The sequence below is a fragment of the Ambystoma mexicanum genome, chromosome 14 (genome assembly GCF_040938575.1).
Source record: "Ambystoma mexicanum isolate Mex_15411 chromosome 14, UKY_AmexF1_1, whole genome shotgun sequence".
Taxonomy (NCBI): Eukaryota; Metazoa; Chordata; class Amphibia; order Caudata; family Ambystomatidae; genus Ambystoma; species Ambystoma mexicanum.
In genome coordinates, this window is record NC_090940.1 from 606,269,186 (window position 1) to 606,296,512 (window position 27,327).

Below are 27,327 nucleotides of genomic sequence, written 5' to 3' on the forward strand. Positions count from 1 at the left end.
CACAGTGTACCACGTCGTCACTTTATTATGCTCACGTACAATAAGACGTCCAGAAACAGCAAACCTATGCTGCATTGGGATTAACAACTCTCCCCATGAAGAGGGTGCTTCTGGTTTCCTTGTGGTAAATCGTCATAAAGAAGGGGTGGTTTATCGCAAACCGGTGCGGGAGTGACATCGGCATGATCTCAACGACAGTGGCGCCCGCCGCCTCGGTGCCCCTCTCATCCACGCTCAGCACTGCCTTGTGGACGGCCTGGAAAATATACATTAATAACAGAATTAGGGAAAATGAAGGCTAAATGGAAACAGATCTCAAATTGCTTGCTGTTAGAAAATGATTAGGAACAGTTAAAAGTTGGCCTTGGCCCGCTTATGGTCACGCCTAGTCCTCCACTAGCAACCGCGTGCTCGTCAGTGGTCATACGAGTGGAGGGCTCCTTTCTACTGATTCTCTTTAAATAACGTCTCCTCTGGTCCACATATACAGCCAATAGAACACTGTGCACGTTTTTTAAGACACAAGTAGCACCAAAAGCACGTTTATAAAACTTCAGCATGTGTGCAATAAACGCCAACTTCCGGTCTACTGCTTGCAGCGATATAGCTGATCTGAGCACCTGCGTGGACGAGTCACCACCTGTATTTTCGGTTAACCTCCCAATTAAAGTTTTCTCTGCCACTCGCCAGATTTAAACTAAGTCTAAATATTATGATCCATCAAATATATGGGGGAAAAGGCATCCACTATAATATGCATTGTTTAATGAAACGCCCCTCAGATTGCACAGCTACGGGTTACAGGTGTGTACTCTGTGACAAGGCGCCGTGCCTAACTCTGGGGACTACCCAGACACTGACTTAAGGCGCGGGGTATATCATAAGCCAATGGATAATGGGCTCAGGGCCAGCGCGTGTCAGGGGAAAGACGTAGACCCTCCATGAAGGGGAATGCGCCGACCCAAAGCTCCTACACAGAAACGGACACCTTTGCACTCAAGTTCTCTTCAGCGGGACAATGGTAGCATGTGTGTCGAGCCAGTATCGGCTCCCCACAAGACATTACAGACCCCATTTCACAGTGTGTGGGGCTCACAATGAAATCCACAGCACCACAAACAGTGTTGCTAGTCCGCGACTTTCCGAATACTGAGAGCGTGACAAAGGAGGCCGAGCTGAACAACCATTGTTCCCCTGCAAGAGGTCATCATTCTGAGGGCCCAGGGTTCCATTTTAACAGTATTACCCAAAGTGACCTTTTGCACAATTGACTTAATTATAGTGGTCCTAATTGACCTTTATATTATTTTATATATGTTTTGGGTTGGTTTTGGATTATAAATAATATAAAGGGATTGGATGGAGGGGTTGCAGGGGGTTTTGGGTTGCGGGGGGTTTCCCCCCGCAAATATGTCCTAATTGACCTTCTAAATTGAGGTCAGTGAAAAGGTCAATTAGTATACAACCATTTTAACACCTTTCACACTGTGAATGAGAAAATAAAGTGGCCAGAAATCTTACCAAGTGTATTTCCATCCTCTCGTTCACACACTGGAAATACAGAAGACCTCGCCTCAGCATGTAGGAAGCAGCTGGGAAGGCTACTGAAGGAAAACTAGCATTCAAGGTGGCGGACAGTCCATGTACAGAGTTAGTCCAACTCCTTGCGTCCAAAGCAGCTGGAGGTGCAGCCAGGGACAAAAGGCAATCCCAACCCTCATCCAATTGCCAAGCATAGGGGAACACACGTGCGGAAAGGCTCACCCATGGGGAAGAGGAACACATTACAAAAGCATCCATCCCCTGTTGCTCAGTGTGGGTCCTTGAAGAAGCTTGCAGCAGGCAGAGGCAAGGTGTGGAGTGCAATACAAACATTGACAAGAAGGTACTAGAGGGGGGGAGGTGGAGAATGGAGTGGAGGAAGGGATGGTTACACAGAAGGATGTGTCAGTAAAGTGAAGGAAGCAGTGCTGCCAACAGAGGTGGAGGTGATGGTATCAGCGGAGGAGGTGAAAATTACATGGCCAGAGTAAATGTAGTAGTAAAAATAGAGGAGGGGGTGGTGGCCAGAGTGAAGGTAATGGTAATAATAGAGGAGGAGGTGGCGGCGGCCAGAGTAAGCGTAATTTTAATAATAGAGGAGGTGGTGGTGGCCAGAGTAAAGATATTGGTGGCAGCACTAGAGGAGGAGGTGGTGGTGGTTTCATGTGGGAAGTTGTGCTGACAAAGGAAAAGAGTGAGAGAGTGGAAGAACCAGTAGCTGGCATGAAGGAGGGCAAGTCTCTAGCGATAAAGAATAGGAGGGTATGCGAAGGTCGGATGGGCCCAAGACAGTCTGAGAAGGAAGGCTGAGGTATGAGACCCCTTCAACGAAGGATGAGTAGTCGTCCAATAGAGACTTAAATGAAAGGGGAACACAGAGTCAAGTAAAAGTAAGGCCGCAACTTCGGTGATGACTAGCCTCATCCTGATGAACATGCTGCCGTTGTATTAGCAACTGGTCCAAGGAACAGACCAATTGGCTGAGAAACTTTCTATACAGAGGAACAAGGTCAGAAGAAAATGTTTGAGGGCCCCTGAGCAACCAGCAACAACTCTAGCAGGCCACATAGTATCAAACTCAGTTTGAAAGAATTGGCTTTTGTTTTGGTTTCTCAACCCTCCCCCCCCCCCCACATCTTGTTGACTTGTGTAAACAGACTGTTAGCTATCCATCCGGAAGTAGTGTTATTTGCATTCTGCATGGCCTCCTGACAATTTCACTGATGTAAACTCATGGATAATGACTGCAAGCACAAACTCATAACAATGTCATGATGTAAAGTCAGTGTTCCTTCATGCATGCCTTTGCTTGCAAAGTTTAGCCATATCACAAAGATCGTCAAGATTGGCATATCACAGTGATGGAGTGGATGTGGTTTGTCAGAAATGATGCTTCTAACACCATTGCCCTCAATAAGGTGTGACAGTTCGTTGGCACAAATTACCGCCAGTAGTAATTCCCGTTACGGCTGAGGATAGTCTGTCAGGCTCCACCTGCTTTCTTGAATAATGCTTGTATGGTGGTAACAGAGTCTGTATCAGGACCTGGGGCTTGGAGTCTGTGGCGGATCTGTATGGGGCAGTGATGCCTTTGCCGTGTTTCCCTGCTATTCGGTGTCACCCACCCGGTATCATATGGTAGGTGGCATAACACACGCCTCAAAGTCCATGATTCTGGTCTCTTCGTCATTGCAGTGATGCGGGTGGAGGGTGCACACATGAACAAATCTACACCCGGCACTTACAGTGGAGCATTGCGGCTCACGCATCTACATCTACGTCCTGGTTACTTCTTCTGGAACACCTTACTTGTTCCTCTTGGGTCTTTCACGTTTCTGTGTCCATTCTCCCCCCTCAGTCCTAAATTCTTCCCCTTATCGGACCTAAATATCTTAGTCTGATTTATCCCCCAGTGCCTAGACTTGACTGCTCCCCTTAGGGTCGGTTATTTTGCTAAACCCTTGCTCTCGAGTGACCATTTGTGATCTTGGTGGCCTCCTCCCTCTAGGCAGTGGTCCCCCATTGCGCCCAGGTTTCCGCTGTTGGGTTCGGTGGACTTTGACATTGCTGGTTTAGGGATTTTGAGACTTTCCTTCGAGGTTGTGTCAGGATTCCCCTCTTACTCTACTCCCCTGTCCTCTCCTGCTTAAATCGGGCCCGCCATCCACATATCGTCGGGCTGCAGTAAGGCCTCCTGGAGAAACATTGCTTGCTCAGGTGCCCGTGCTTCACCTTTTACCTGGGGGTTCAGGGATCTGTGGGGGCTTTTCTACCATTCCCATCCTCCTGAGTACTAAAATACGTCCTATCCAGCAGCGGATCGAGCCGCTACTGAAACATTTTATTATAATGAAGAAAAGGGTTTGTATTGACGCTTCTCGAGAAGGTGGCCTTCCTTTTCACCCGCTTTTAGGGTAAACTTGCAGAAGATGTATGGGTGCAGTGAAAGAAAGCACTTGTGCTTCTCTTTAACAGAGCAACAATATCTTAGAAGCTTCAGGCAGCTGTGGACAATGTTTACCTCTTCCCTTTTGGTTATGTTATCCATTTCGTACAAAGTACAGCACAACTTCCACCCAGGGGCATCTTAGCGCTACAAAGAGCTTTCAGATAACAGGACAAAACAGCCAAGCAATTCTATCAAAATAACAGGGTGTTCAAAGAACGGCGAAACTCCCGATGGTTGACAGTAGATGGCAAGAATAGCGGGAGGGCGTTCCAGAGCTTGGCAGCAGCCACAGAAAATGCCCGAACACCAAACCTCGCGTATCGAAATCCGGGGACCGTAATAAGGAATCTGTCCCTGGAACCAAGAGTGCGTGCGGCGGGGAACATAAGGAAAAAACGTGAGTTGTGAATATTCAGCTCCCACCCACCCCATGGACTGGCCTGTGAACCAAACACAAGGATTGAAAATGTGCTAGCTTGGCCACAGGGTACTTTTTGGTGCAGTGAACTGCTTTTGGCCAGCATTCCACTTTATAACAAGGGAGCATTTGCAAATAGCACCATTCCCTTGGTAAATGCCACCAACCCTAGAATGTGGTGGATAGTGTGGTATCTTGTGTTTGTTTGTTAGATGTCAAAAGAGAAGAGGATGTCTTTGACCCCTGCATGCATGTTTCACCTGGGTGATGTCGGTGTGGAATGTCAGTGTGGAATGCTGTGTGACGGAGTAGAAGGTTTATGTTGGTTGGGGTTCTTGCCCAGGCAGTGGATGGAGATGTAGCCTGGGTGGCGGGAGGCAGTGGGCTCTTGCATAATATCCTAGCTCCTTGATATTGATACCTAATGACTTGATGAAACGGTATGCAGTAATAAAATTGCTGCAAAAATAATCGCCTTTACAAAAAACTGCGGCAAAAACGCAGTGGTTTGACCCGGTCAAGGTGTATCCCATTTAAGTGGAGCGTGGGTTGTCCCCCGCATCCTTTACATGGATTGCAGCGGCAAAACCACAGCCTTTTTGCCGCAATTATTTGTGTAAACAGCCTTTTTTCTGCAATTTTAACACATGGAACCGATGAAACCTGATACCTGTGACTAAATAAACTACATAAGAGCCCTGCTGCACCTTTCAGCAGCTTTATAATACTGCCGACGAGTTGGTCTCAGAACAGACCCTGTGGAGGAAGTCAAAGGCGAAAACAGGTACCTGTCAATGTATCCTAAAGGGAGAAACACAGATGACTGCCGCTGGGGGTGCAGTAATGGAGCTTGAGTCTGTGGAGAGAAAGACCCGCTGCCCCCAAGGAGACGAGTCCCACCACCCAGGGCGAAAGGAAAAGGAGAGGGGACAGAGAATGTGGTCCTGCAGCTAGGGCAAGGAGAGATATCTGTGCAGCGAGTACTTGTGTGTGAGAGCGGGTAGATGGCGAAAAGTGGCACTGAGCCCAGGATAAGAAGAGGGTTTCAGCGCAAAGAGGCGTTAGGAGGTCAGATGCTGAGAAATGGGGGAATTCGATGACGCTGTGGTCCCAAAGCTGCTGGGAAAACAGGCAATCTGCCATGCCCTTCTCGCGCAGGATTGCATCTACCGTGCAGCTACACGTGTACTCTGGGGAAAAATGATCATTCCGCAGAACTTGAGATTGCTCAATTTCATTTGGAGGTAGAAGCGCTTCTCTCACGTATTCCCACATGTGCTGCAAGCTTGTGGGGAGTATGGTCGAGGCTGTGAGACAAATCGTCAGCTGGAGAATATGAGGCTGCACTCTGTGTCCCTTATGGCAGTTGACGTGGAGGCAGCTACGTCACTGGAGGTGCCGTGCCCCCCTCTGAAATCCTGGGCCCGCTCTTGTGCTCCCCTATCTAAGGCGAGCAGTGACCGTGTTCTCTGTTCGTGGTGTTTATTTGTGACACTCAAGGAGGCAAATGTCTGCATATCACACGGCGAACACTCCTTTTGTCTCAAAGCGAGCAGTGATCTTGGTATGCATTCTGGCATCAGTATGAACATCAGCACAAGCCGCCACTTCTCTGGTGTTCCTGCCCGGCTTCTGCACAGCGACTTACATAGTGTGCAGAGCAGCTTGCAGCCCCTCCCATCAGAATGTAGTCCACGAAAGTGCTAATGATGGTCCATTAGTCACTGAATGGTTCTGTGCCTGCATTCTGCTGGGAGGGGAAGTGCAGTGGGGTGTGGGTAGTTGGTGTGCACAAAAGCCTCTGACGTCACACATTACCTTTCATAGGCGGCTTTCATAGGCGGCCGTGCCACTTTTGCCTTTGGCCCACTCTGTGCCCCTCCTAAATTTGATTCCTGGCGATGCCACTGCATGGAGGTGATCGTTCCTCTGCGGTGCCTTTGCCCATAATGGCGACATCACTCAGGCCGCTGCAGGGATTGGCGATGCAGTAGTGTTGTGTTCTGGGCATTCGCTGTTTCCACCTCCCAGAATTCTCTGTGAGCTTCTGGATTGAGGAGGAGAGGTTCGAGTAAAGAACCATTGGAGGTAGACTTAAGCCCGATAGTATGTCATAGTATCCATGTAAAGATACTTCTGTGCAGTGTGAAGGAGGATTGTTCCCTGCGCACACTGAAGTGGAGTGAGGTGCGTGCTATTTTCCTGGTGGGCGCATCACGCGAAAACAACTGTACTGATGGCCATTGAAGTTAGCGATTCTGGAGATCCATCTTTAACGACAGGCTGGGTGTTGCATGTTGTGGTTGCATCTGGTATGAAAGAGAGATGTTATATTGTAAGTCTTGTCTTGTCACTGGCCTGGAGTGCTTGCTATCAGAATGCTGGTGTATGAATGAGAGGCTCAGTGGAATGTGGATCTGTGAGTGAATGTTCTAGGAGTGTCAGTTGGGGCCTGAGCTGGGGTGATAGGATGGCCGGCGGGGCTGCTCCTCTGTTAATACCCATCTATGATACGGTCCTGTCCATACGCGACTGTAAATACCATAAGAGTAACTGGAATATGTACATACTGTATAATAAAGCCTTACCTGGACTAATCTAGACTCCACAGCAGGTCTGTGTTTGAGTGCTGAAGAGGCTTTACAACACTGGGCTATCGTCAGCAGGGAAGAGAATTAACCCGGATCATTATCGGAGTTGTGGTTTTTCACTTACATGTTTAGCGTGAAGATGCCCAACCCAATCCGCTTAAGCAAAGGAGGAACGTCTTCGCTTTACACGTTGAGCCATTTGCTGCAGTTAGTCGCCCACTGTTTAGTAAACTCCATAACCGCATGGGGCGTTCGTATGCAGCCTTGTGCACCATTTATATTTTTGAGCGATGTATTTATTTATTTGCATTTGTAAAGCGCTCGCACAGCCCGGGGGCACCAAGGCGCCGCCGTTACAGGAATAGGTCTTAGCTGCTTCATTTATAATGCGCTTAATACCCAGAGGTTTCTAAAGCGCAGACCCCGGGGATCGAACTTGTGTTGCTTTGTCTTGTTTCCAAGGCGATATAATGGAAGGCGCAGGGTTAAGTACCTAAGCCACCAGTACGTTCATGTATCTTTAGTAGGTGACATGTACATATAAACTGCATAGAGTTATTGGACTGGAGGATGGATTCTTGCTCGTCTGTGATGGGGAGTGGTTTTTATAACCATCCTTGCTATTGTCAGCTGAAATGTCGCAGCTATCATATTATCGCTGCGTGCTAAGTGTTTGAGTCATCATTTCTGAGTATGGTGTCTGCGTTTAGTACGTTTTCGGAGTGAGGGTTTGTGCACGAGTAGGACTGCCTCAAGCGTTCTACAATTGCTTACATAGAGTTAACCTCTTCAGGAATTTGCAGGAGGATTTGACTTTCTAGGACTTTTCAATATGATATTTATAACGCGCCTATACACAAGTGTTTCAAGGCGCGACGAGGCAAGGGAGGGGAAACAGGGAGAAAAGGCAACGATCTTACTAGGCCTAGTGGCATTGAGATCGCGCAAGTGCAGTTTGGGGGGAGGGGGGGGGGGAGTGAGTGCTGTGGGATCTGAATTCATTTTCGGACTGTCTTTCGCACTCAGTTTCTATGTTTGCCATGTCTTGTCTGTCTGTCCCCATTTTGTGCGCCCCGAGGGCCATGGGCATGTGGCGCTTTACAAGAAATAAAATAAAGAAATTAATTTGGTTGGGATGATCAATTCCTTCTGTATGTGATTGTCGGGGTTTGCTTACGATCATCATGCTTTATGAAATGGATTGTTGGGGTGTGCTTGCAGCGGTGTTATCCTTGCAGGCAGCACTCCTTTGTAGGCCAGGAACAGGCTTCCCATTAAGCACACTGCATGTCTCTGGTGACTTTCAGCGTGCAGCTACTGTCCTACTCTGATCCCAAGTCCAGGCATGACGGTAAGGAGTCTACTGGACGTTGCACATGGAACCAATGGGCAACAGCGTGTGAGACTGGGTTACATGTAAACAATACTTTAGGATTAGAGTGGTTCTAGAGGACCCTTAGCCTCGTAACAGTTGTCATCAGTCTGCTACCCACACCTTTGACATTCAGCTTCCTCTTGGGTCTTCAGTGTCATCAGCCTGCTACCTGCACCTTTGACATTCAGCTTCCTCTTGGGTCTTCAGTGTCATCAGCCTGCTACCCGCACCTTTGACATTCAGCTTCCTCTTGGGTCTTCAGTGTCATCAGCCTGCTACCCGCACCTTTGACATTCAGCTTCCTCTTGGGTCTTCAGTGTCATCAGCCTGCTACCCGCACCTTTGACATTCAGCTTCCTCTTGGGTCTTCAGTGTCACCAGCCTGCTACCCGCACCTTTGACATTCAGCTTCCTCTTGGGTCTTCAGTGTCATCAGCCTGCTACCCGCACCTTTGACATTCAGCTTCCTCTTGGGTCTTCAGTGTAATCAGCCTGCTACCCGCACCTTTGACATTCAGCTTCCTCTTGGGTCTTCAGTGTACCCGCACCTTTGACCTGCTCTTGGGTCTTCAGTGTAATCAGCCTGCTACCCGCACCTTTGACATTCAGCTTCCTCTTGGGTCTTCAGTGTAATCAGCCTGCTACCCGCACCTTTGACATTCAGCTCCCTCTTGGGTCTTCAGTGTACCCGCACCTTTGACCTGCTCTTGGGTCTTCAGTGTAATCAGCCTGCTACCCGCGCCTTTGACATAAAGCTTCCTCTTGGGTCTTCAGTGTACCCGCACCTTTGACCTGCTCTTGGGTCTTCAGTGTAATCAGCCTGCTACCCGCACCTTTGACCTGCTCTTGGGTCTTCAGTGTAATCAGCCTGCTACCCGCACCTTTGACATTCAGCTTCCTCTTGGGTCTTCAGTGTCACCAGCCTGCTACCCGCACCTTTGACATTCAGCCTGCTCTTGGATCTTCAGTGTCACCAGCCTGCTACCCGCACCCATTTTATTGAGCTTACACATGAATCGTGATGCCATCACTGTGCTACCCATGCCTACCTCATTCAGCCTGGTATCCAAACCTGTTATTCTGCTTGCTCGTGGGTCTTCAGTGCCAACCCCTTGGTGCCCAACCCTGGGTCATTAAGCTTGCTCAAAAAGGTCTTCAATGTCACCTCCCTCGTACACCCACCTGTGTTAAGCATCTTGCCAATTCCTTTGGCAGCATCACCCTGCTACCCACAGTTCTGTTACTGACCATGCTCAGGTTTGTTCTTACGTCATCACGATGCTACCCGCACCTACGTTAGTCAGCGTGCACATGAGTTGTCAGTGTCATCCTCCTGGTACGCACACGTCATTAAGTTTGCCAATGATTCTTCAGTGCAATATCCCTGCTTCCCACACATATTCAGCTTGCCAATGATTCCTCTGGTATGCAGCGATACAATCGCCACGCAAAAGTCACCAGTACAAAAAAGAAAATAGCAGCAAAAATGCCACCAGTACAAAAACAATAGCAGCAAAAATGCCGTGGTTTGACCCGTTAAAGGTGTACCCCATTACACCATTTAAGGGGAGCGGGGGTGTCCCCCGCATCCTTTACATGATTGCAGCAGCAAAACCACAGCCTTTTTGCTGCAATATTTTGTGTCCACAGCACCTGGAAGCATTCCTGTGTGTCCTCGCCCTGGTGGTAGCCACAGCTCTGTTACTGGTCTTCCTAATCAGTCTTTGGCGGCATCACCCTGCTAGCGACACATGTGTTATTGAGCTTGGCCATGAATCGTATGTGCTAAACAACTCTGATAGCTTTGCTCAATTTCGGGTAACTACCATCCTTCTTCCTTCTTGATCTGAAGCCCAAGTGAGAAGAGACCATACGGCAGTAGCGCATAATCCCATGGCGGATAAGAATCTAGCATTTTAATTGCTTTTGCGCATGTTTTATTTGTGTCTGCCACCTAGAGAATAAGAGGAACTTCTTAGATCTTCCATTCTTCCACTGGTGCTCGAAGAGCACTGGTGAGTGGGAGCATCAGATCAAGAAAGTGTGCTGCCAGCATCTCAAAAGATGCAATGGTCGGCCATATATGACAGGGCCAGCGCTATGGCCCCGTCGGGAGGAGACCCCCTCAACCCAATGGGGGCCCGAGTACAGGCAGACCCCACCCCCACCTTAGCTGCAGAGATGGAGAAGCGCAGCTGGCAGGAAGACGCTGGAACGATTGAGGGGCGGTTGGTGGGAGGCCGCAAACGCGGCAACACTGGCCGCAGCAAGGTTGTACGTGGCAGCAAGAGGTGCCACGAACAACCACAATACCGGCAGGTTCCAGCAGACTGTCTGCGCACTAGCCCACCAGGGAATTTTAGCCATCCTTCTCCATTGCCAACTATGCCACCAGGGATTGGTTTCGTTATTGAATAAAGGTCCCCCACAGGGGCTTTTAGCCACCATACCACAAGGGAAGTAATTACTATTTTAAGGGCCCCATGGAAGACTGCAACATCCTGGGGCCTGAGCACGGTCCAGGCATACAAGCCCCTTTTTAGACCCCTCTCGCCCCCCCATGGCCTTCCCCTGTGACACTCCCTGGAGCCAGGTAGGTGATTCGCTAAGGTAAGTTGGCCAATCTTGGGAGGGGCTGGGGTATTTAAGCAGGCCTGTGTGAATGCTTTATTGTTGGTTAGTGGGTGAGGACGAGAGGTGGTGGAGGACGTCCGAGAGACTTGAGGAGGCGAGAGCGGGGGCTTTTATAAGGAAGGGCTCTGTGGAGTGTTTGTGTGTGTACGAGAGCAAAGACTGTAAGTAGTGCAGGTAGTCTAGAAGTAGCAGCAGTGGTAGTAAGAAGTAGTTGGGAGTAAAGACAGGCAGCAGGATAGGCAGCGGGAGTGGCAGGTGAGAGAAACGGGCAGTAGAGTGGTAGTTGGTAGTAGAGGGCGATAGTGCGCATAGTGAGCAGAGAGATAACCAAACTGACAGTAGTAGTAGTGTGGGGTCGAGACAGTGTGAGCAACGAAGTAGGCACAATAATAGACAAGAGAGTGGGAAGAGCGACTGAGTGGGAGAATAGGAGTAGCTATTGGAGTAGAGTGGAACAGAGATTTTAACAAGATGAATAGCAGGAGTGAGAGGAAGGGGGTGATGGAGGTAGATGGATATTTGGAGATAGAAGGGATAGTAAGGGTGGAGGTGGAAAGGCCGAGTGAGAGACCGGAGGGACAGTGACGTGGTGGGAGGAGAACATCTTAAAGAGACCAAGTATAGTGAAGGGTCAGCTATGAGCAGGTGTGAGAGAAGTGAACGTAACACCGGTTGTGGAAGAAGGCACCAACCCTAATTCCCAAAGACTACTAAGTAGGTTAGGGAAAGCCTGGAAGACCCCTAGGGAGACAGGTAGCCATCGTCTCAGGGAAAACAGAATTAGTCCCAGTCAGAAGACAATAGTTAGGGGTTACTGATCCGAGAGCTACTAACATCCCCCATTAGGGACGCCTGGGTTAGGGAGGCGGGCATAAGGCCAGGGTAGGCAATGTAGAGAGGGGCGGCCATGGTGCCAACATCCCAGGCCCTGCTAGGCCCAGATACCTTTGCCACAAGAGATACAGCTATCCTGTCTGTAAGAATTTCAATAAACATCCTTGGACTTGCTATCAGAGCCAGCGTGGTTCTTTGTGGCGGGCCATACTGTCACAGCAGCCGCACAGTTCCTTGGTCAGCCATCTTACCTTTGATACTTTCAGATCTCGTTCTCCAGTGAACCCAGAGAAGTCAGCCTGATCGGAGAAAGCGTCAGTCATGCCCAACTTTCCAAGGTGCTTCTTCAGATCCATGGTGGTAGAAATGGTGAACTTTGGCAATTGCACATTGACAAATGTATGACTGTTGGTGCAAAGCAGAAAGATTACAAAATGATAAAAAATACATGTTTCATACACATGTGGAAAGAGGCACTGCTTTCCATTGACAAACATATTTTGCTTAAGATTGGATATAATAGTATCCTGTTTTAATATAGCACTTCATGCCAGACTCGTCCCACCGGTAATAGCTGTCATTGTTGCCCAATTTATAAAAAGCATTAAAACAATTGTGCAAAAAAAACACAGTTATTAGTCAAAACAATGTAGACAAAAGACAGAATAGCACAATCTGCCTTGAAGAAGTGCCCATTGCCGCGAAACACGGGTCAGCCTTGAGGCATTAATGAGGCCGTCACAGGATATTTGGGAAATGAATAAGCAAATCCCTTTGAATGATCGACTCCGGACGCTGGGGGTTGCTTCTTTGTATTTTGTTCATGTATATAGCGCGCCGGGCACAAGGGCATTTGCATGGAGAATCGTCGGCCAAGCAAACGGTACGACACTTGCACAGCTGCGAGCATGGATTTACCTGCGCTCTAAAGCAGGCAGCCATTTCCGGATGGTCTCCACGGACAGCGCGTCCTGCACCTGCTTCATTTTGCCCGCATCCGGCAGGATGAACATGGCCGAAGCGCCTCCTTTGTAGGGCATCTTTAGCACGGTGCAGGAAAGCGCCTGGTCGCGCGTCAGGCTGTACATCCCAGTGCGCCGCATCATGGGCACCTTGACTGTGGTGTTGGCATCCACGTGGAAGTCGCCTTCTTTTGTCATTTGCACACGAAACGGGTTCTCCCATTGTCCTCAAAAGAAGAAAAAGGAAACACAGCTGTAATTGCGCAACACTAAGCACTGTAAACCGAGAGAGTGGTTCGCATAGTACGACCAGCTCTCGTTTCTTCAACAGAAAAGGAAGCTATGCCACATTTCTAACGGAGACTCCATTAAGTATTGCTGTTTTTCTTCGCTCTTTAGAAGTTACTGCACGCACCCGACACGTCAACTTTAGCGTAACACTTTACCTGATGACCCAATGTCCCAGTCCTGGGCTTTCATTCTATCAATTGCACTCTGGGAGTTGTAGTCTTGGGTCCCTACAATGGAGTAAAATCAAATAATATCAAAGGCCAGGACTGGAGTATGGTGCCCCCGGTGACTTGGCTTCATCTGGTAACTTTACAGCCCTAAGTCTTAAAATCAGGAAAATAGAAAACGGAATTAAGTGATGGCCTCCTCTCCTGTGTCTTAGTAAGCCTTATTCATGGAATTGTTTTATAATGGCGCAATCCCACAGGAAAACGGTCCATGAATCAGCCCCTATATGTCCTGCAGTTGAATCGGTTTGGGGTTATTTGTGCTCCCCAAAGTAAGAATTAATGAGCGAACACCTTGAAGCTCTCTTTTTTTATAGTGTATTAGGAATTTGCAACAATTTGTTCCCCTCCTGTGTCCCACCCCTGCAGTACCTGTTCTGTTGTTACCTCTGTAAAGCGCTCCATTATGCATCTGTAATGTTGCATACCTCTGTAAAGCGCTCCGTTATGCATCTGTAATCTTGTATACCTCTGTAAAGCGCTCCGTTATGCATCTGTAATGTTGTATACCTCTGTAAAGCGCTCCGTTATGCATTTGTATTGGTGTATACCTCTAAAGCGCTGCGTTATGCATCTGTAATGTTGTATACCTCTGCAAAGTGCTCCGTTATGCATCTGTAATGTTGTATACCTCTGTAAAGCGCTCCGTTATGCATCTGTAATGTTGCATACCTCTTCAAAGTGCTCCATTATGCATCTGTAATGTTGCATACCTCTGTAAAGCGCTCCGTTATGCATCTGTAATGTTGCATACCTCTTCAAAGTGCTCCATTATGCATCTGTAATGTTGCATACCTCTGTAAAGCGCTGCGTTATGCATCTGTAATGTTGCATACCTCTGCAAAGCGCTCCGTTATGCATCTGTAATGTTGTATACCTCTGCAAAGTGCTCCGTTATGCATCTGTAATGTTGTATACCTCTGTAAAGCGCTCCGTTATGCATTTGTATTGGTGTATACCTCTAAAGCGCTGCGTTATGCATCTGTAATGTTGTATACCTCTGCAAAGTGCTCCGTTATGCACCTGTAATGTTGTATACCTCTGTAAAGCGCTGTGTTATGCATCTGTAATGTTGCATACCTCTGCAAAGCGCTCCGTTATGCATCTGTAATGTTGTATACCTCTGTAAAGCGCTCCGTTATGCATTTGTATTGGTGTATACCTCTAAAGCGCTGCGTTATGCATCTGTAATGTTGTATACCTCTGCAAAGTGCTCCGTTATGCATCTGTAATGTTGTATACCTCTGTAAAGCGCTCCGTTATGCATCTGTAATGTTGCATACCTCTTCAAAGTGCTCCATTATGCATCTGTAATGTTGCATACCTCTGTAAAGCGCTCCGTTATGCATCTGTAATGTTGCATACCTCTTCAAAGTGCTCCATTATGCATCTGTAATGTTGCATACCTCTGTAAAGCGCTGCGTTATGCATCTGTAATGTTGCATACCTCTGCAAAGCGTTCCGTTATGCATCTGTAATCTTGTATACCTCTGTAAAGCGCTCCGTTATGCATCTGTAATGTTGTATACCTCTGTAAAGCGCTCCGTTATGCATTTGTATTGGTGTATACCTCTAAAGCGCTGCGTTATGCATCTGTAATGTTGTATACCTCTGCAAAGTGCTCCGTTATGCATCTGTAATGTTGTATACCTCTGTAAAGCGCTCCGTTATGCATCTGTAATGTTGCATACCTCTGTAAAGCGCTCCGTTATGCATCTGTAATGTTGCATACCTCTTCAAAGTGCTCCATTATGCATCTGTAATGTTGCATACCTCTGTAAAGCGCTGCGTTATGCATCTTTAATGTTGCATACCTCTGCAAAGCGCTCCGTTATGCATCTGTAATGTTGTATACCTCTGCAAAGCGCTCCGTTATGCATCTGTAATGTTGTATACCTCTGTAAAGCGCTCCGTTATGCATTTGTATTGGTGTATACCTCTAAAGCGCTGCGTTATGCATCTGTAATGTTGTATACCTCTGCAAAGTGCTCCGTTATGCATCTGTAATGTTGTATACCTCTGTAAAGCGCTGCGTTATGCATCTGTAATGTTGCATACCTCTGCAAAGCGCTCCGTTATGCATCTGTAATGTTGTATACCTCTGTAAAGCGCTCCGTTATGCATTTGTATTGGTGTATACCTCTAAAGCGCTGCGTTATGCATCTGTAATGTTGTATACCTCTGCAAAGTGCTCCGTTATGCATCTGTAATGTTGTATACATATGCAAAGCGCTTCGTTATGCATCTGTAATGTTGTATACATATGCAAAGCGCTTCGTTATGCATCTGTAATGTTGTATACCTCTGCAAAGCGCTTCGTTATGCATCTGTAATGTTGCATACCTCTGCAAAGTGCTCTGTTATGCATCTGTAATGTTGTATACCTCTGCAAAGTGCTCCGTTATGCATCTGTAATGTTGTATACCTCTGTAAAGCGCTGTGTTATGCATCTGTAATGTTGCATACCTCTGTAAAGCGCTGTGTTATGCATCTGTAATGTTGCATACCTCTGCAAGGTGCTGCGTTATGCATCTGTATTGGTGTATAGCTCTGTAAGGTGCTGCGTTATGCATCTGTATTGGTGTATAGCTCTGTAAGGTGCTGCGTTATGCATCTGTATTGGTGTATAGCTCTGTAAAGTGCTGTGTTATGCATCTGTATTGGTGTATAGCTCTGTAAGGTGCTCTGTTATGCATCTGTATTGGTGTATAGCTCTGTAAAGTGCTGCATTATGCATCTGTATTGGTGTATAGCGCTGTAAAGTGCTGCGTTATGCATCTGTATTGGTGTATAGCGCTGTAAAGTGCTGAGTTATGCATCTGTATTGGTGTATAGCGCTGTAAAGTGCTGCGTTATGCATCTGTAATGTTGTATACCTCTATAAAGCTTTCTGGTGCTTCTCGAAGCCGGGTCCGCGATTATTAAATTCCATAATAATAATAATCATCAGTGTTCTCCGACCTTTGGCTCAGCAGATGATTTTCGATTACAACCCCCCATGATCCCGCCCCTTGCTGGCTTGGGTGGATGGGAGTTCAAAACATCTGGAGAGCCAAAGGTTGCAGTTCCCTGTCGCAGAAGTATAGGGAATGCACAAAGTTAGCCTTTTCCTTGGTTTCTAATTTATAGAACTGAAATGTAAGCAGACTATCTGAAAGAATATTAAGCAAGGGCAGAGAAGCATTTGCCTCTGTGGGGGATGTAGCATGTAATCCTGTAAAGGCACATTAATAAATGCTGGTAAGACGACTCAGGGGGTTAAACGCTTGTTGCTGTGATCTGTGTTTGATCTGCAGGTCGCAGGCTAAAATTCCAGCAACACAGCCTTTCATCCTTCTCAGTAGAAATTTTGTTTGGGTAATAACAGTATAATGTAAATATGTCCTATGTAAAGCGCTTTAGATTAAGGCACTATATAAAAAAGTATTTTAATAGTTTCAGGGTTTGAAATTGCTGGGAGCTATTTAGCTTGGAAGTGCCTGGTTAGCTTGGCGCCAGCAAGCTAGCAGGAGATATGTTTGGCTCCCCAAGCCCTCTAGTGCCACACAAATATACATAGCCAACATACATTGTATGCGTATGATATACAGGGCTCGCAAAGTCTACCAGCCCACTAGCATTGGCAAGTAGTTTTTATGAAGGCCAACTACCATGTGCATGATACTCAACCTTGCTGGCGATTATGGGGTTGTTAGAAATGTATTTTTAATTTACTGCAAACACACTTTGTTTGCAGTAAATGGCAAATACAAGTTTCACTCTGCATACTTGACAGAATTGCACGAAATATGAAATGTGCTTATGGCGACATGCACCATTTTACAAAAATCTCTGGTAAATATTTGGTCACCAGTCACCTTGGGGCAAGTGCATTTCTCTTAGGTCGAGTATGTAAACTAAGGAACTCTCCCTACAGGTCTTGTGGGATTTTTAAGAATTTGCAAGGCCTAGTATACATAGCCAACATTCATTTTATGTGTTGTGGATGTTTGTGCTAGGAAACCTGTTGAAGATATTTGAAGCATGATGGTCACGTGTACCGGACACAAAGTATCGTTTTCATGCAGAAGTTAGATTTGTGGCAAAACATCTATTGGCTCCTCATTCTGCAGAAGCAGAAAGAGAGAGTAAGGTGCCGTTGCAGAAAAATAGGTGGCACTAGCGGTAAAGTTAGGAAGTGGCAAAATGAGTGGCAGCTGCAAAACAAACAGAAACAGTGCAACGAGCAACCTAAAGAGCAACATAGAAGAAGAAAGGGGTTTATGGTGGCAGTTGCATGTGTGGGTGCATGCCACAGTGTGGAAAAGAGCCAGTTCCACAACCTTTCGTGCATTTCCCAGTGGCTGCTGTGACATGTGCATCCCCAATTTTAAACTCCTGAACAAACATATTTGTTCAATCTCTCCATTTTGCATTCTTCTTGTGCACATATGAATGTATTGTGTATTCGTCCATTAAATAGACGCCATCCAGAGAACTCATTCATGGCACTTCAATAGCTCCTGGTTCAGGAGAGCCCACTCCGGGTCCAAGGAAATTTCTGATACCAGGAAGCTACTTCCAGCTCCTGCGCCTCGAATTTCAATTTGGACCCTCGAGTTTGTAGGTTTCTGGCACTGGATGTTGCTTAAAAGTGAGCAGTATGTGTGCCTCGAATTTCTATAGGTTTACTTTGCTGCAGAGTTAATGAAACCAGCCCATGAGGCTTAACAGGGCAGTGTTTTCTTGTGTTCAACTATTTCTGTGTTGAAAGTGTGTGCCTGGTTTGTGTCAAGTATTGTAAAGATTACTGAACTTCTTAGGTTTCTGTTGTATTTGTGTCCTTTGATCTTGGCCTGCAGTTTTTTGGTGAATTTGAGGCTGTACTGACAGTCAAAACCTATCGGCTTTGCCAGTGCTTGTTACCGGTGGGTATAGTGAGTCTAAAGTCGTATGCAACATTTTAAAGTGATAAACACCAATGGAATTCAGTTTACTGTATGAGGGCAGTAATCTCAACAGAAATACTTAAGGATATTTATATGGGTCATGAAACCCTAGACGGAGGTCTGTAACATGCAACTCTGCAAATGTCTTAGACTGCGACTCCCATGATCCTGCACCATTGACTATGCTTTCTACGGCTGATGGGAGTGGTGGTCCAAAACATATGGAGGGCCAAAGTTTGCAGACCCATAGCCTTCGTCTCCCGATATCCCTCACCATTGACCAGTCTGGCCAAAGCTGATGGGAGTTGTAGTCCAACCCAGACAGTGTCACGTTCTGTTTTTACCTCTGAAGAAAATGTGGTTGATGAGAACTAGTTTAGTGTCTGGGTCCAGGCTCTTGAGTAAGTCGACAATTTTCCCATTCGTTTTGTTCGCCACGTAATCGTTGATCTGTTTTATAGCTTCGGCTTCATTCTGGAAATTGCTTGAGAAGGCGTCGGCCGCATATTCGTCCTTGGCCGCATCTAGGAAGTTCTGCAGGAGTTTGAATCCCTGCCGGATGAAGAGGGTGTTCCCTGTACTGAGTTTCAGGTCGCTGCTGGGGTCGTTCAGCCTGTGGATGAGGTGGTTGAAGCCCTCGTGGACACCAGCCAGCGGAAGCTTTGTCAGGTTGAAGCCCAGGCCCTCCAAGATCTGGCTCCGCGTGGCACCTTTGGCCCCCAGGGACAGCATGGCGAAGGCCATGCCAATGCTCACAGGCGAGAAGAAGACATTGTGCGAGTCGCCTGCCGCTGCGGCTTCGCGAAACATACTGAAGGCAAATTCAGAGAGGGCGGGTGCAATTTTGTGGCAGGTCATGTTGTCGCTTCCGTGAGGTTTGTGGTCATGTTCTTTCCCACCGTGGTGATGATGATGATGGCGGTGGTGATCATGACCAGAGTGGCCGGGCTGCCCTCCCTTTCCTTGGTCCTGGTGGCCTTCATGATGGTCACAGATGACTAGCCCATAAAGCGCCGAGGCAAGTAAGCAGAGGTAGAGGGCAGACCTCATTTTCTTTCTTTGGGAGTTTTCTGTAAAAACAAGGAGTGGCAAGCAAATGTAAAAATGTCCATACAATTAGTCTCTAGTCCAGAAAAGAACGCAAACACAACCGCACCTTGATGCGCAACATTTCATCTCTTGTAAAGGATGTTCTCGTGTTTCACTAGTTGCTATATAGTTTCCCGAAACATTCACTTATCAGAACTACTCCATCAAATTTGCCAGGACTATGTCTTGTTATTATCGCATCGTAAGTCTGTAAAGGTGGTGAGCTGCTGGTCCAGCGGATATGGGTATAGAAACTTAATGGTCTGGGTCTATAGTGAACAGGGTGGGGAGCAAGAGCTCATGGGAAACTGGCAATTACCAGATGCGGCGCCAGTGAGATGCGGCGCCGGTGAAAGAGCCAGCCACTAGATGCGGCGCCGGTGAAAGAGCCAGCCACTAGATGCGGCGCCGGTGAAAGAGCCAGCCACTAGATGCGGTGCCGGTGAAAGAGCCAGCCACTAGATGCGGTGCCGGTGAAAGAGCCAGCCACTAGATGCGGTGCAGGTGAAAGAGCCAGCCACTAGATGCGGTGCAGGTGAAAGAGCCATGGACTTGATACAGTGCCAGTGTCTTATCAAATGCAACACACCAAAACATATGTCGACCATCATACAGGCTCCAAATACCAAAAGCCTTACTGACAGAGTTGGATGAACTATATATCTCTGCTATTACCCTCCTTATGATTGTGCAATAGTAAGTACAAAGTTTTTGTTTTTCCCTACGCTATTTGATTTTACGCAAACTTTGAAAAAAACATTTCCACGTACTAACCTCACTTGTTTATGAAGTAAAATTGTTTTTAGAATGTCTGCAATTGAGAAACCCCCTGGTTTTTTAGATTATGTTTAATGAGTTCAAATTAATGGAAAATATATTTTTATAATTCTTTGGATGTGGGTAAATTATTGAATAGACTTCATTGTTTCCTAATTACATAGATTAGGATTTTTTGCAAGTCCTTGATGGTGCACTATTCTTAAGAAATCGAGTTTGAGAACTGGGGTAATTGTCCTTTTCTTTGCTTAAAATACGTGCCAGTCAAAGAGCCAGCCACCAGAGTGCAGTGCCGGTCGAAGAGCCAGCCACCAGAGTGCAGTGCCGGTCGAAGAGCCAAGAACTAGATGCAGTGCAGGTGAAAAAAACAGGAATTAGCTGCAGGGTGAAGAGCTAAGAACTATGTGGTGCAGGTAAAAGCCAGAAACTAGAGTGCAGTGCAGGTGAAAGAACAAGGGGGGGATTCTGTGAGTTTCTCGTCTACCGGCCTACATCCCGGGTTAGAGTCTCAACCAGAGTCTTTAGCTCACCATCCTTTCACAGAAGAGAAATTTCCACTACATATCAGTCCTGCCCAAGAAAGACCCAGAAACTAGATGCGATGCAAGCAAAAGACCCAGAAACTAGATGCGGTGCAGGTGAAAGAGCCAGGAACTAGATGCGGTGCAGGTGAAAGAGCCAGGAACTAGATGCGGTGCAGGTGAAAGAGCCAGGAACTAGATGCGGTGCAGGTGAAAGAGCCAGGAACTAGATGCGGTGCAGGTGAAAGAGCCAGGAACTAGATGCGGTGCAGGTGAAAGAGCCAGGAACTAGATGCGGTGCAGGTGAAAGAGCCAGGAACTAGATGCGGTGCAGGTGAAAGAGCCAGGAACTAGATGCGGTGCAGGTGAAAGAGCCAGGAACTAGATGCAGTGCAGGTGAAAGAGCCAGAAAGTAGATGCGGTGCAGGTGAAAGAGCCAGAAACTAGATGCGGTGTATTAAGATGGATTTCTGAACTCAGACCTGGAGGGCAGAGGTTCAGAAGGCCAGCCTAGTTTCTTGGAACAGGGTAACCCCTGGACAAGCCAGATCAATCAGGGTAGCGATGGCGGCGGTCAAGACTAAGTCTCAAGAGGTGTGAGGGTGACTGAAAGACCTCAATGAGCACACAAATCAGGGCCACTTACAAATTACTCCAATTACAAATTATATATATATATATATACACACACACACAAGACCGAACGGGTCTAAGGAGTTAGGGGCATATAATATGTAGACCACCTAGATGGGGAGGAAAACAGGCAGTGCAAGTAATCAACCCAGTTCGACATCAGAAATACACCTAACTAGGAGGAAGTCCGAGCCCTACGAAGAGAGGAGCCTTATGCTCAAAAGTACCTGCACGTGCTTGTGCCAATTTACAACATAGGGTCTCTTCAAGGATCTCGGGCAGTTCAGGAAGGTGAATGAAGCGATGAAGAATGAGTCCCCACTACTCCTACAAGGCCTCCACTTGTGGGCAGAGGCAGGGCGAGTGTGAGTCCCTATTTCGCAACAGCAGTAGAAAAGAAACAGGCTCCTGCGCGAGGGGCCACTGGTTGGGGTATGGACTACTCACCATCCCTGACGCAGGCAGACCCAAACTTCTCCAGTTCAGTTCACGTTGCTGGCAGGTTCAGCTGCGATGATCAGGACGTCTCGACACCGTGTAGATTCTGTGTAGCATGATGCAGGGTCGAGGGTGTCCCAAATGCAGCGGACGTGCACAGGTTGTTACCGCAGCAGGGCAACACGGCAACCGCGTTTACTCTGGGCAGGGCGCACTCATCTCACTTCAGACCTGGGAATGCCAAGTGTACGAAATTCGGTGTGAGGGTGCCGTGGATGCAGAACAAGCAGTAGACCAAGTTTCGAGGGCTTCCCTGAAACGGCGGCGGTGCCAGAGCAAAACGTCCTGCATAAGATGGTCAGCCCACTGGTTAGCCCAGGGACCCTTCCAAAGAGGTTTACTTGCAGGGTTTGATGAAGGTGCCGAGAATAGTTGTTCCCACTATTCTAATGGGTCGAAGCGCCTTTGCAGACCTTCTAGGACGATGAGATGCAGAGGGGTCTCACAGGACGACAGCGGCTCAGGGTGCCAAACCTTCAGTGGGTCACCAGTGGTTCCTCGACTCAGCTTGTTGTTGCAGGATACTTGGCTCCTTCTCCTTCATTCGGTGTGAACTCAGGAGATCGACATGGTAGTGGTGTTTTCAGCCTCCTCTTATCCAAAGTTCCCTTCGTGCCAAAATGGAGAGGACCCAATGGGAGATCTGCTCACAAACACTCACACCATACATGGACCTATCACCGACCACGGTTGTCCCAAGCATTCAGGACACTCCAGACTCTCCGGCACCCAGGATGTGTATTGGGACCAGACATCCCAGGCCACACCCTGGAGGCATACACACCAGGCATGCAGAAGCCCGCGAAAGTGTTGTGTTTCGCGGAAAAGTGAATGACCAAATAAGGACGGTCAGCTCGACCTAGGTGAAGGGGCAAGACAGTCAGAGGACAGGACAAAGAACCTTGTGGCATGGCCATTTTGGAGCCAGGCCACTTACTCGTGCCAAACGCGGTAAGCACGGATAACATGCCATAAAAGGGTTCAAAAGACAAGAGAAATGATAGCTGCCACCAGTCCTGTCCGTGACACACTTCATAATAAGTCCAGCGAGAGGTTCTATGGCCTTTGGAATGACTAGAGACCCAAGAGCTTGGTAAAGTAAGTTACAGTGCACTCTTGTTTCATGTTGCACAAAAGCTGCAACATGAGTAAAGTACTAAGGAAAACGAAGTCTCCCAGTACTGACTGTCTTAAGGGCATATCAGTTTCCCCATAAGAATTGAGCGAAAGTCCAGAGGAGTGCGGTGGAAGGCTGCGCTTCTCTGGCAAAGTCTACATCAGGGTGTAAAACATCAACAAAAAGTTTGGGGGTTGCCACATGGAGGGAAAATTATATATTTTATGAAGTCTTTCCTAACACAGTGCAGGTGAAAGAGCCAGGAACTGGATGCGGTGCAGGTGATACAGCAGAGGACATGGAGGGTGCATGCATGAGGTTTTACTGGGGTGCGCGAAGGGGTGATGAACGTACGCCACATCACATGCGTATGCTTGGTAGTGGCAAGGGAGTGACACCCCTAGGGTGAGGTATATAGTGGTTGGGCAGTAGGGTGGTCGGAGGACCAGCATTTGTACATTTTCCGAGTTTTGGGAGTGTGGGCTGCTGTGAGGTTTGGGAATGTCAGGGCGGGAGTACGGCAGTGGTGGGGGCGTGGGGCGGAAGCAGGGGTGAACAGCTATGGTCCGGGTGTACTTCAGGATGGTTGCCACATCCGGTGGTTGGCTTCCACCGTGCTCTAGCTATGATGAGGGGGGTTGTTGGGAGGACTGATGCGAAAGTAGTGCAATAGTTGTTGAGTGGATATGGGTTTCTTGTGGGTTGGGTGCAAGGGTGGCTTTGGGAGGGCTAATCCCCATCTACTGCCTATACAGAAGCTAAAACTGCTGGCTTTGCCCATCCTAGTTTTTAAAATGGCTTAAGTGCAAGGAAGAGATGCCAGGACACACGTACTGCTTATAAATGACATGGCCCAAGGCGCACCAGATTAAGAGATTTTTAGTAGACCAGTAGCCCATTTTCAGCTGCAATTTGGGCCCGATTCATGGAACTTTTTTGCTAGTTCAAAGGGACTTTGCACTGCCGACACAAACCCCGATTCATGGAACTGTGCAAAATGTATTTTTGCAGTGCAAAGTCATTTTGTACTGCAAAAATGACTATGCACTGTCTATGCACTGCAAAAATACAATGTGCACAGTTCCATGAATCGGGGTTGGTGTCGGCGGTGCAATCACACTTTTCAGCACTGCAAAATCACTTTGAACCAGGCAAAAAAAGCTATGAATCGAGCCCCAAGCCCTCTTAGAGGACTGCTTTGAAATAACACTGGCAGGCCTGCCACAGAAGCAAGCTGAATGCCTCTGCTTGATGGAGCTGTTTCAAAGAGATCCCAGAAGGAGGGTGTGATCTGTGCAGGGAATGGCCAGAGGGACGAACCTGGCCACGGACAGTAAATTGGCGAATAAAACCCCAACCACCACCCAACATCGCCCGTACCACCTTTTCACACGGCAGTGTACGCCCGATTCCTCCTCCTCCTTCGTGTAGGCGCTGCAGCACTCGCTGTGATTCCCCGATTCAATGGATGAATGAACGGCTAGGTCGGCAATGCTTGCGATTCCAGCTTGTGAAGCACAGGCTTAAGCCATTGTGAGCGAGTGACCCTCCCTTACCGCTCATATCCAGACATCTAACCACCACCCTGGCCTTTTGAGACTGGTTTGTTTTTAAACGAAAAAATGCACCTTCGGGTTCAAGGAAGTTTTTGCTGAATTTCGTTGTTTTGATTCGTTTTTTTCAACATTCGTTGTGTTTCAGCGCTTTGAAACAGAAGACAAGCGCCTAACATGACAAGCGCCTAACAAATGCACAATAACCATCCCATCCGACATAGAGGCAAACACACAGAACAGTCCTTATTACTTAGCTTAGCGGCACTGGAGCACAATATGAGAAAGTGATACATACGCGCCAACAGACCTAGTACTGTGTTTTACTTTGCATTCTGGGACCTGTGGTCCGGGGTTTATATTGAGGACGAGGACTACACGTGGCGGACTGCAAATTTACTACCAGGACTGGTCTAAGGACTCCTGAATGGAATGGGTAACGTGGGCAAGGATGACTTCAGGATATTATTATCCATGCTGCCAACCGTACGTTTGTAGAATCGCCCATTCCATCCAATCTACTGCTTCATGATGCAATTTACTGCAGCGTGAGATGTTCGTACTCCGCTTACTGGCCCAGCGCTGTATACCAGATCCCCCCCCTTCTAAGTGCTGTCACGGTAGACTTATCATCAACAACCTTCCTAAATGCACACACGCACAGCATTCAGCGAAATGTAACATTCAAAGCAAAAGAAAAGCAGTGCTTACGCAATTCACCGAGAGCCCCGCCTGGCTTCACCTGGTCTCTGAATGGCCAGGGCGCGGGCTCTATATACCTTCAGAGACCGGAAGTGTACCGCCCACAGCGAGACTTGCTAACCATTAACCCCACAGCGCACGTCGTTTATCGCACTCGCGCAGAGCAAACAGGGCGATCCTTGACGTGGGCCGCAGTGCACGTATGCATGTCAGCTAAAGGCCTGGACTGACGGGACGGCGACAGGGCCTTTCAACCCATTCAGTTGATAGCACCCTCAGTGTGTCCCCTTTGTTGCCAGGCAGCATTCTTACAACACGGCCGTATATTCCCTTCTAGATTTCATTCGTTATGGGGCTTTGCAGTGCTCGGTAGCCCTTCTGGCCCCAGGGAGTATAGAGAAGTGTTATCAGCCGCTTGCTGACACTGATTTATAGCCTTTCAGTGGGCATTTAGTGGTTCAGCTCCCTGCTGGCTGGCCGCCCAGTGATAATCAGCGGCTATTAACCCTTGGCTGTATTTCTTTATCTACATCCTAATGGAGAGGCCTCAAACGGTTTCCCGCTCTAAGCAAGGGGGGCCCCAACCATCATGTTGAAACGGGTCCCCACACATCTTCAGCTGGGCCTACAGACCAACAGTGGAAAGTTCAAAAGAGGGGTGTTTGTGGCCCAGAAGAGTTAGAGCGCAAGCCTGCCCTTTGGGGTGCATTCAACAAAAAATCTCAGCCATCGTATGTCCCAAGAGCGAAACTGCCAATTTCCAAGCAGGGAAATAAAGAGGGGACGTTTGACCAATCTATTGCGGGGCCGTTTAGCAGCGTTTACGCCGAGTGTGGGTTGGTAACGTGTCTGGCCCCACGCTACGAGTAGGGCCGCGACATGCCGTGCACCATGCACACTCGAGAAGGTGGGCCGCGACATGCCGTGCACCATGCACACTCGAGAAGGTGGGCCGCGACATGCCATGGCCCATGCACACTCAAGAAGGTGGGCCGAGACATGCCGTGCACCATGCACACTCGAGAAGATGGTCCGCGACATGCCGTGCACCATGCACACTCGAGAAGGTGTGCCGCGACATGCCCTGCACCATGCACACTCGAGAAGGTGTGCCGAGACATGCCGTGCACCATGCACACTCAAGAAGGTGTGCCGCGACATGCCGTGCACCATGCACGCTCGAGAAGGTGCACACTCGAGAAGGTGTGCCGCGACATGCCGTGCACCATGCACACTCGAGAAGGTGTGCCGCGACATGCCGTGCACCATGCACACTCGAGAAGGTGTGCCGCAGCATGCCGTGCACCAAGCACACTCGAGAAGGTGGGCCGCGACATGCCGTGCACCATGCACACTCGAGAAGGCGGGCCGCGACATGCCGTGCACCATGCACACTCGAGGTGTGCCGCGACATGCCGTGCACCATGCACACTCGAGAAGATGGTCCGCGACATGCCGTGCACCATGCACACTCGAGAAGGGGGCCGAGACAGGCCGTGCACCATGCACACTCGAGAAGGTGGGCCGAGACATGCCGTGCACCATACACACTCGAGAAGATGGTCCGCGACATGCCGTGCACCGTGCACACTCGAGAAGGTGTGCCGCGACATGCCGTGCACCGTGCACACTCGAGAAGGTGTGCCGCGACATGCCGTGCACCATGCACACTCGAGAAGGTGGGCCGCGACATGCCGTGCACCATGCACACTCGAGAAGGTGGGCCGAGACATGCCGTGCACCATGCACACTCGAGAAGGTGTGCCGCGACATGCCGTGCACCATGCACACTCGAGAAAGTGGGCCGCGGCATGCCATGCACCATGCACACTCGAGAAGGTGGGCCGCGACATGCCGTGCACCATGCACACTCGAGAAGATGGGCCGCGACATGCCGTGCACCATGCACACTCGGAAGGTGGTCCGCGATATGCCGTGCACCATGCACACTCGAGAAAGTGGGCCGCGACATGCAGTGCACCATGCACACTCGAGAAAGTGGGCCGAGACATGCCGTGCACCATGCACACTCGAGAAAGTGGGCCGCGGCATGCCGTGCACCATGCACACTCGAGAAAGTGGGCCGCGGCATGCCGTGCACCATGCACACTCGAGAAGGTGGGCCGCAGCATGCCGTGCACCATGCACACTCGAGAAAGTGTGCCGCGACATGCCGTGCACCAAGC

General features: G+C 48.5%; 1 protein-coding gene across 1 annotated transcript; it reads right to left on the minus strand.

Annotated features, from left to right (window-relative positions):
- On the minus strand, positions 1 to 25,230 carry LOC138527006 (alpha-1-antitrypsin-like). The gene is made up of 5 exons (XM_069637988.1): positions 25,151 to 25,230; positions 18,596 to 19,321; positions 12,762 to 13,032; positions 12,095 to 12,248; positions 1 to 256 (listed from the first exon to the last, which is right to left on the minus strand). Exons 2-5 carry the CDS (start codon positions 19,299 to 19,301, stop codon positions 65 to 67), a joined length of 1,323 nt encoding a protein of 440 aa, XP_069494089.1. The 5' UTR covers positions 19,302 to 19,321; positions 25,151 to 25,230; the 3' UTR covers positions 1 to 64.
- Between the last annotated feature and the right edge of the window lie 2,097 nt (positions 25,231 to 27,327).

Excerpts from the sequence above, each read along its gene's own strand:
- LOC138527006 (XM_069637988.1), bottom strand. The coding sequence starts at position 19,301 with ATGAGGTCTGCCCTCTACCTCTGCTTACTTGCCTCGGCGCTTTATGGG. Across the intron at positions 12,249-12,761 it reads CTGCCTGCTTTAGAGCGCAG|TCATACATTTGTCAATGTGC; the intron begins GTAAATCCATGC and ends TTGCACCAACAG. Across the intron at positions 257-12,094 it reads GAGATCTGAAAGTATCAAAG|GCCGTCCACAAGGCAGTGCT; the intron begins GTAAGATGGCTG and ends TATATTTTCCAG.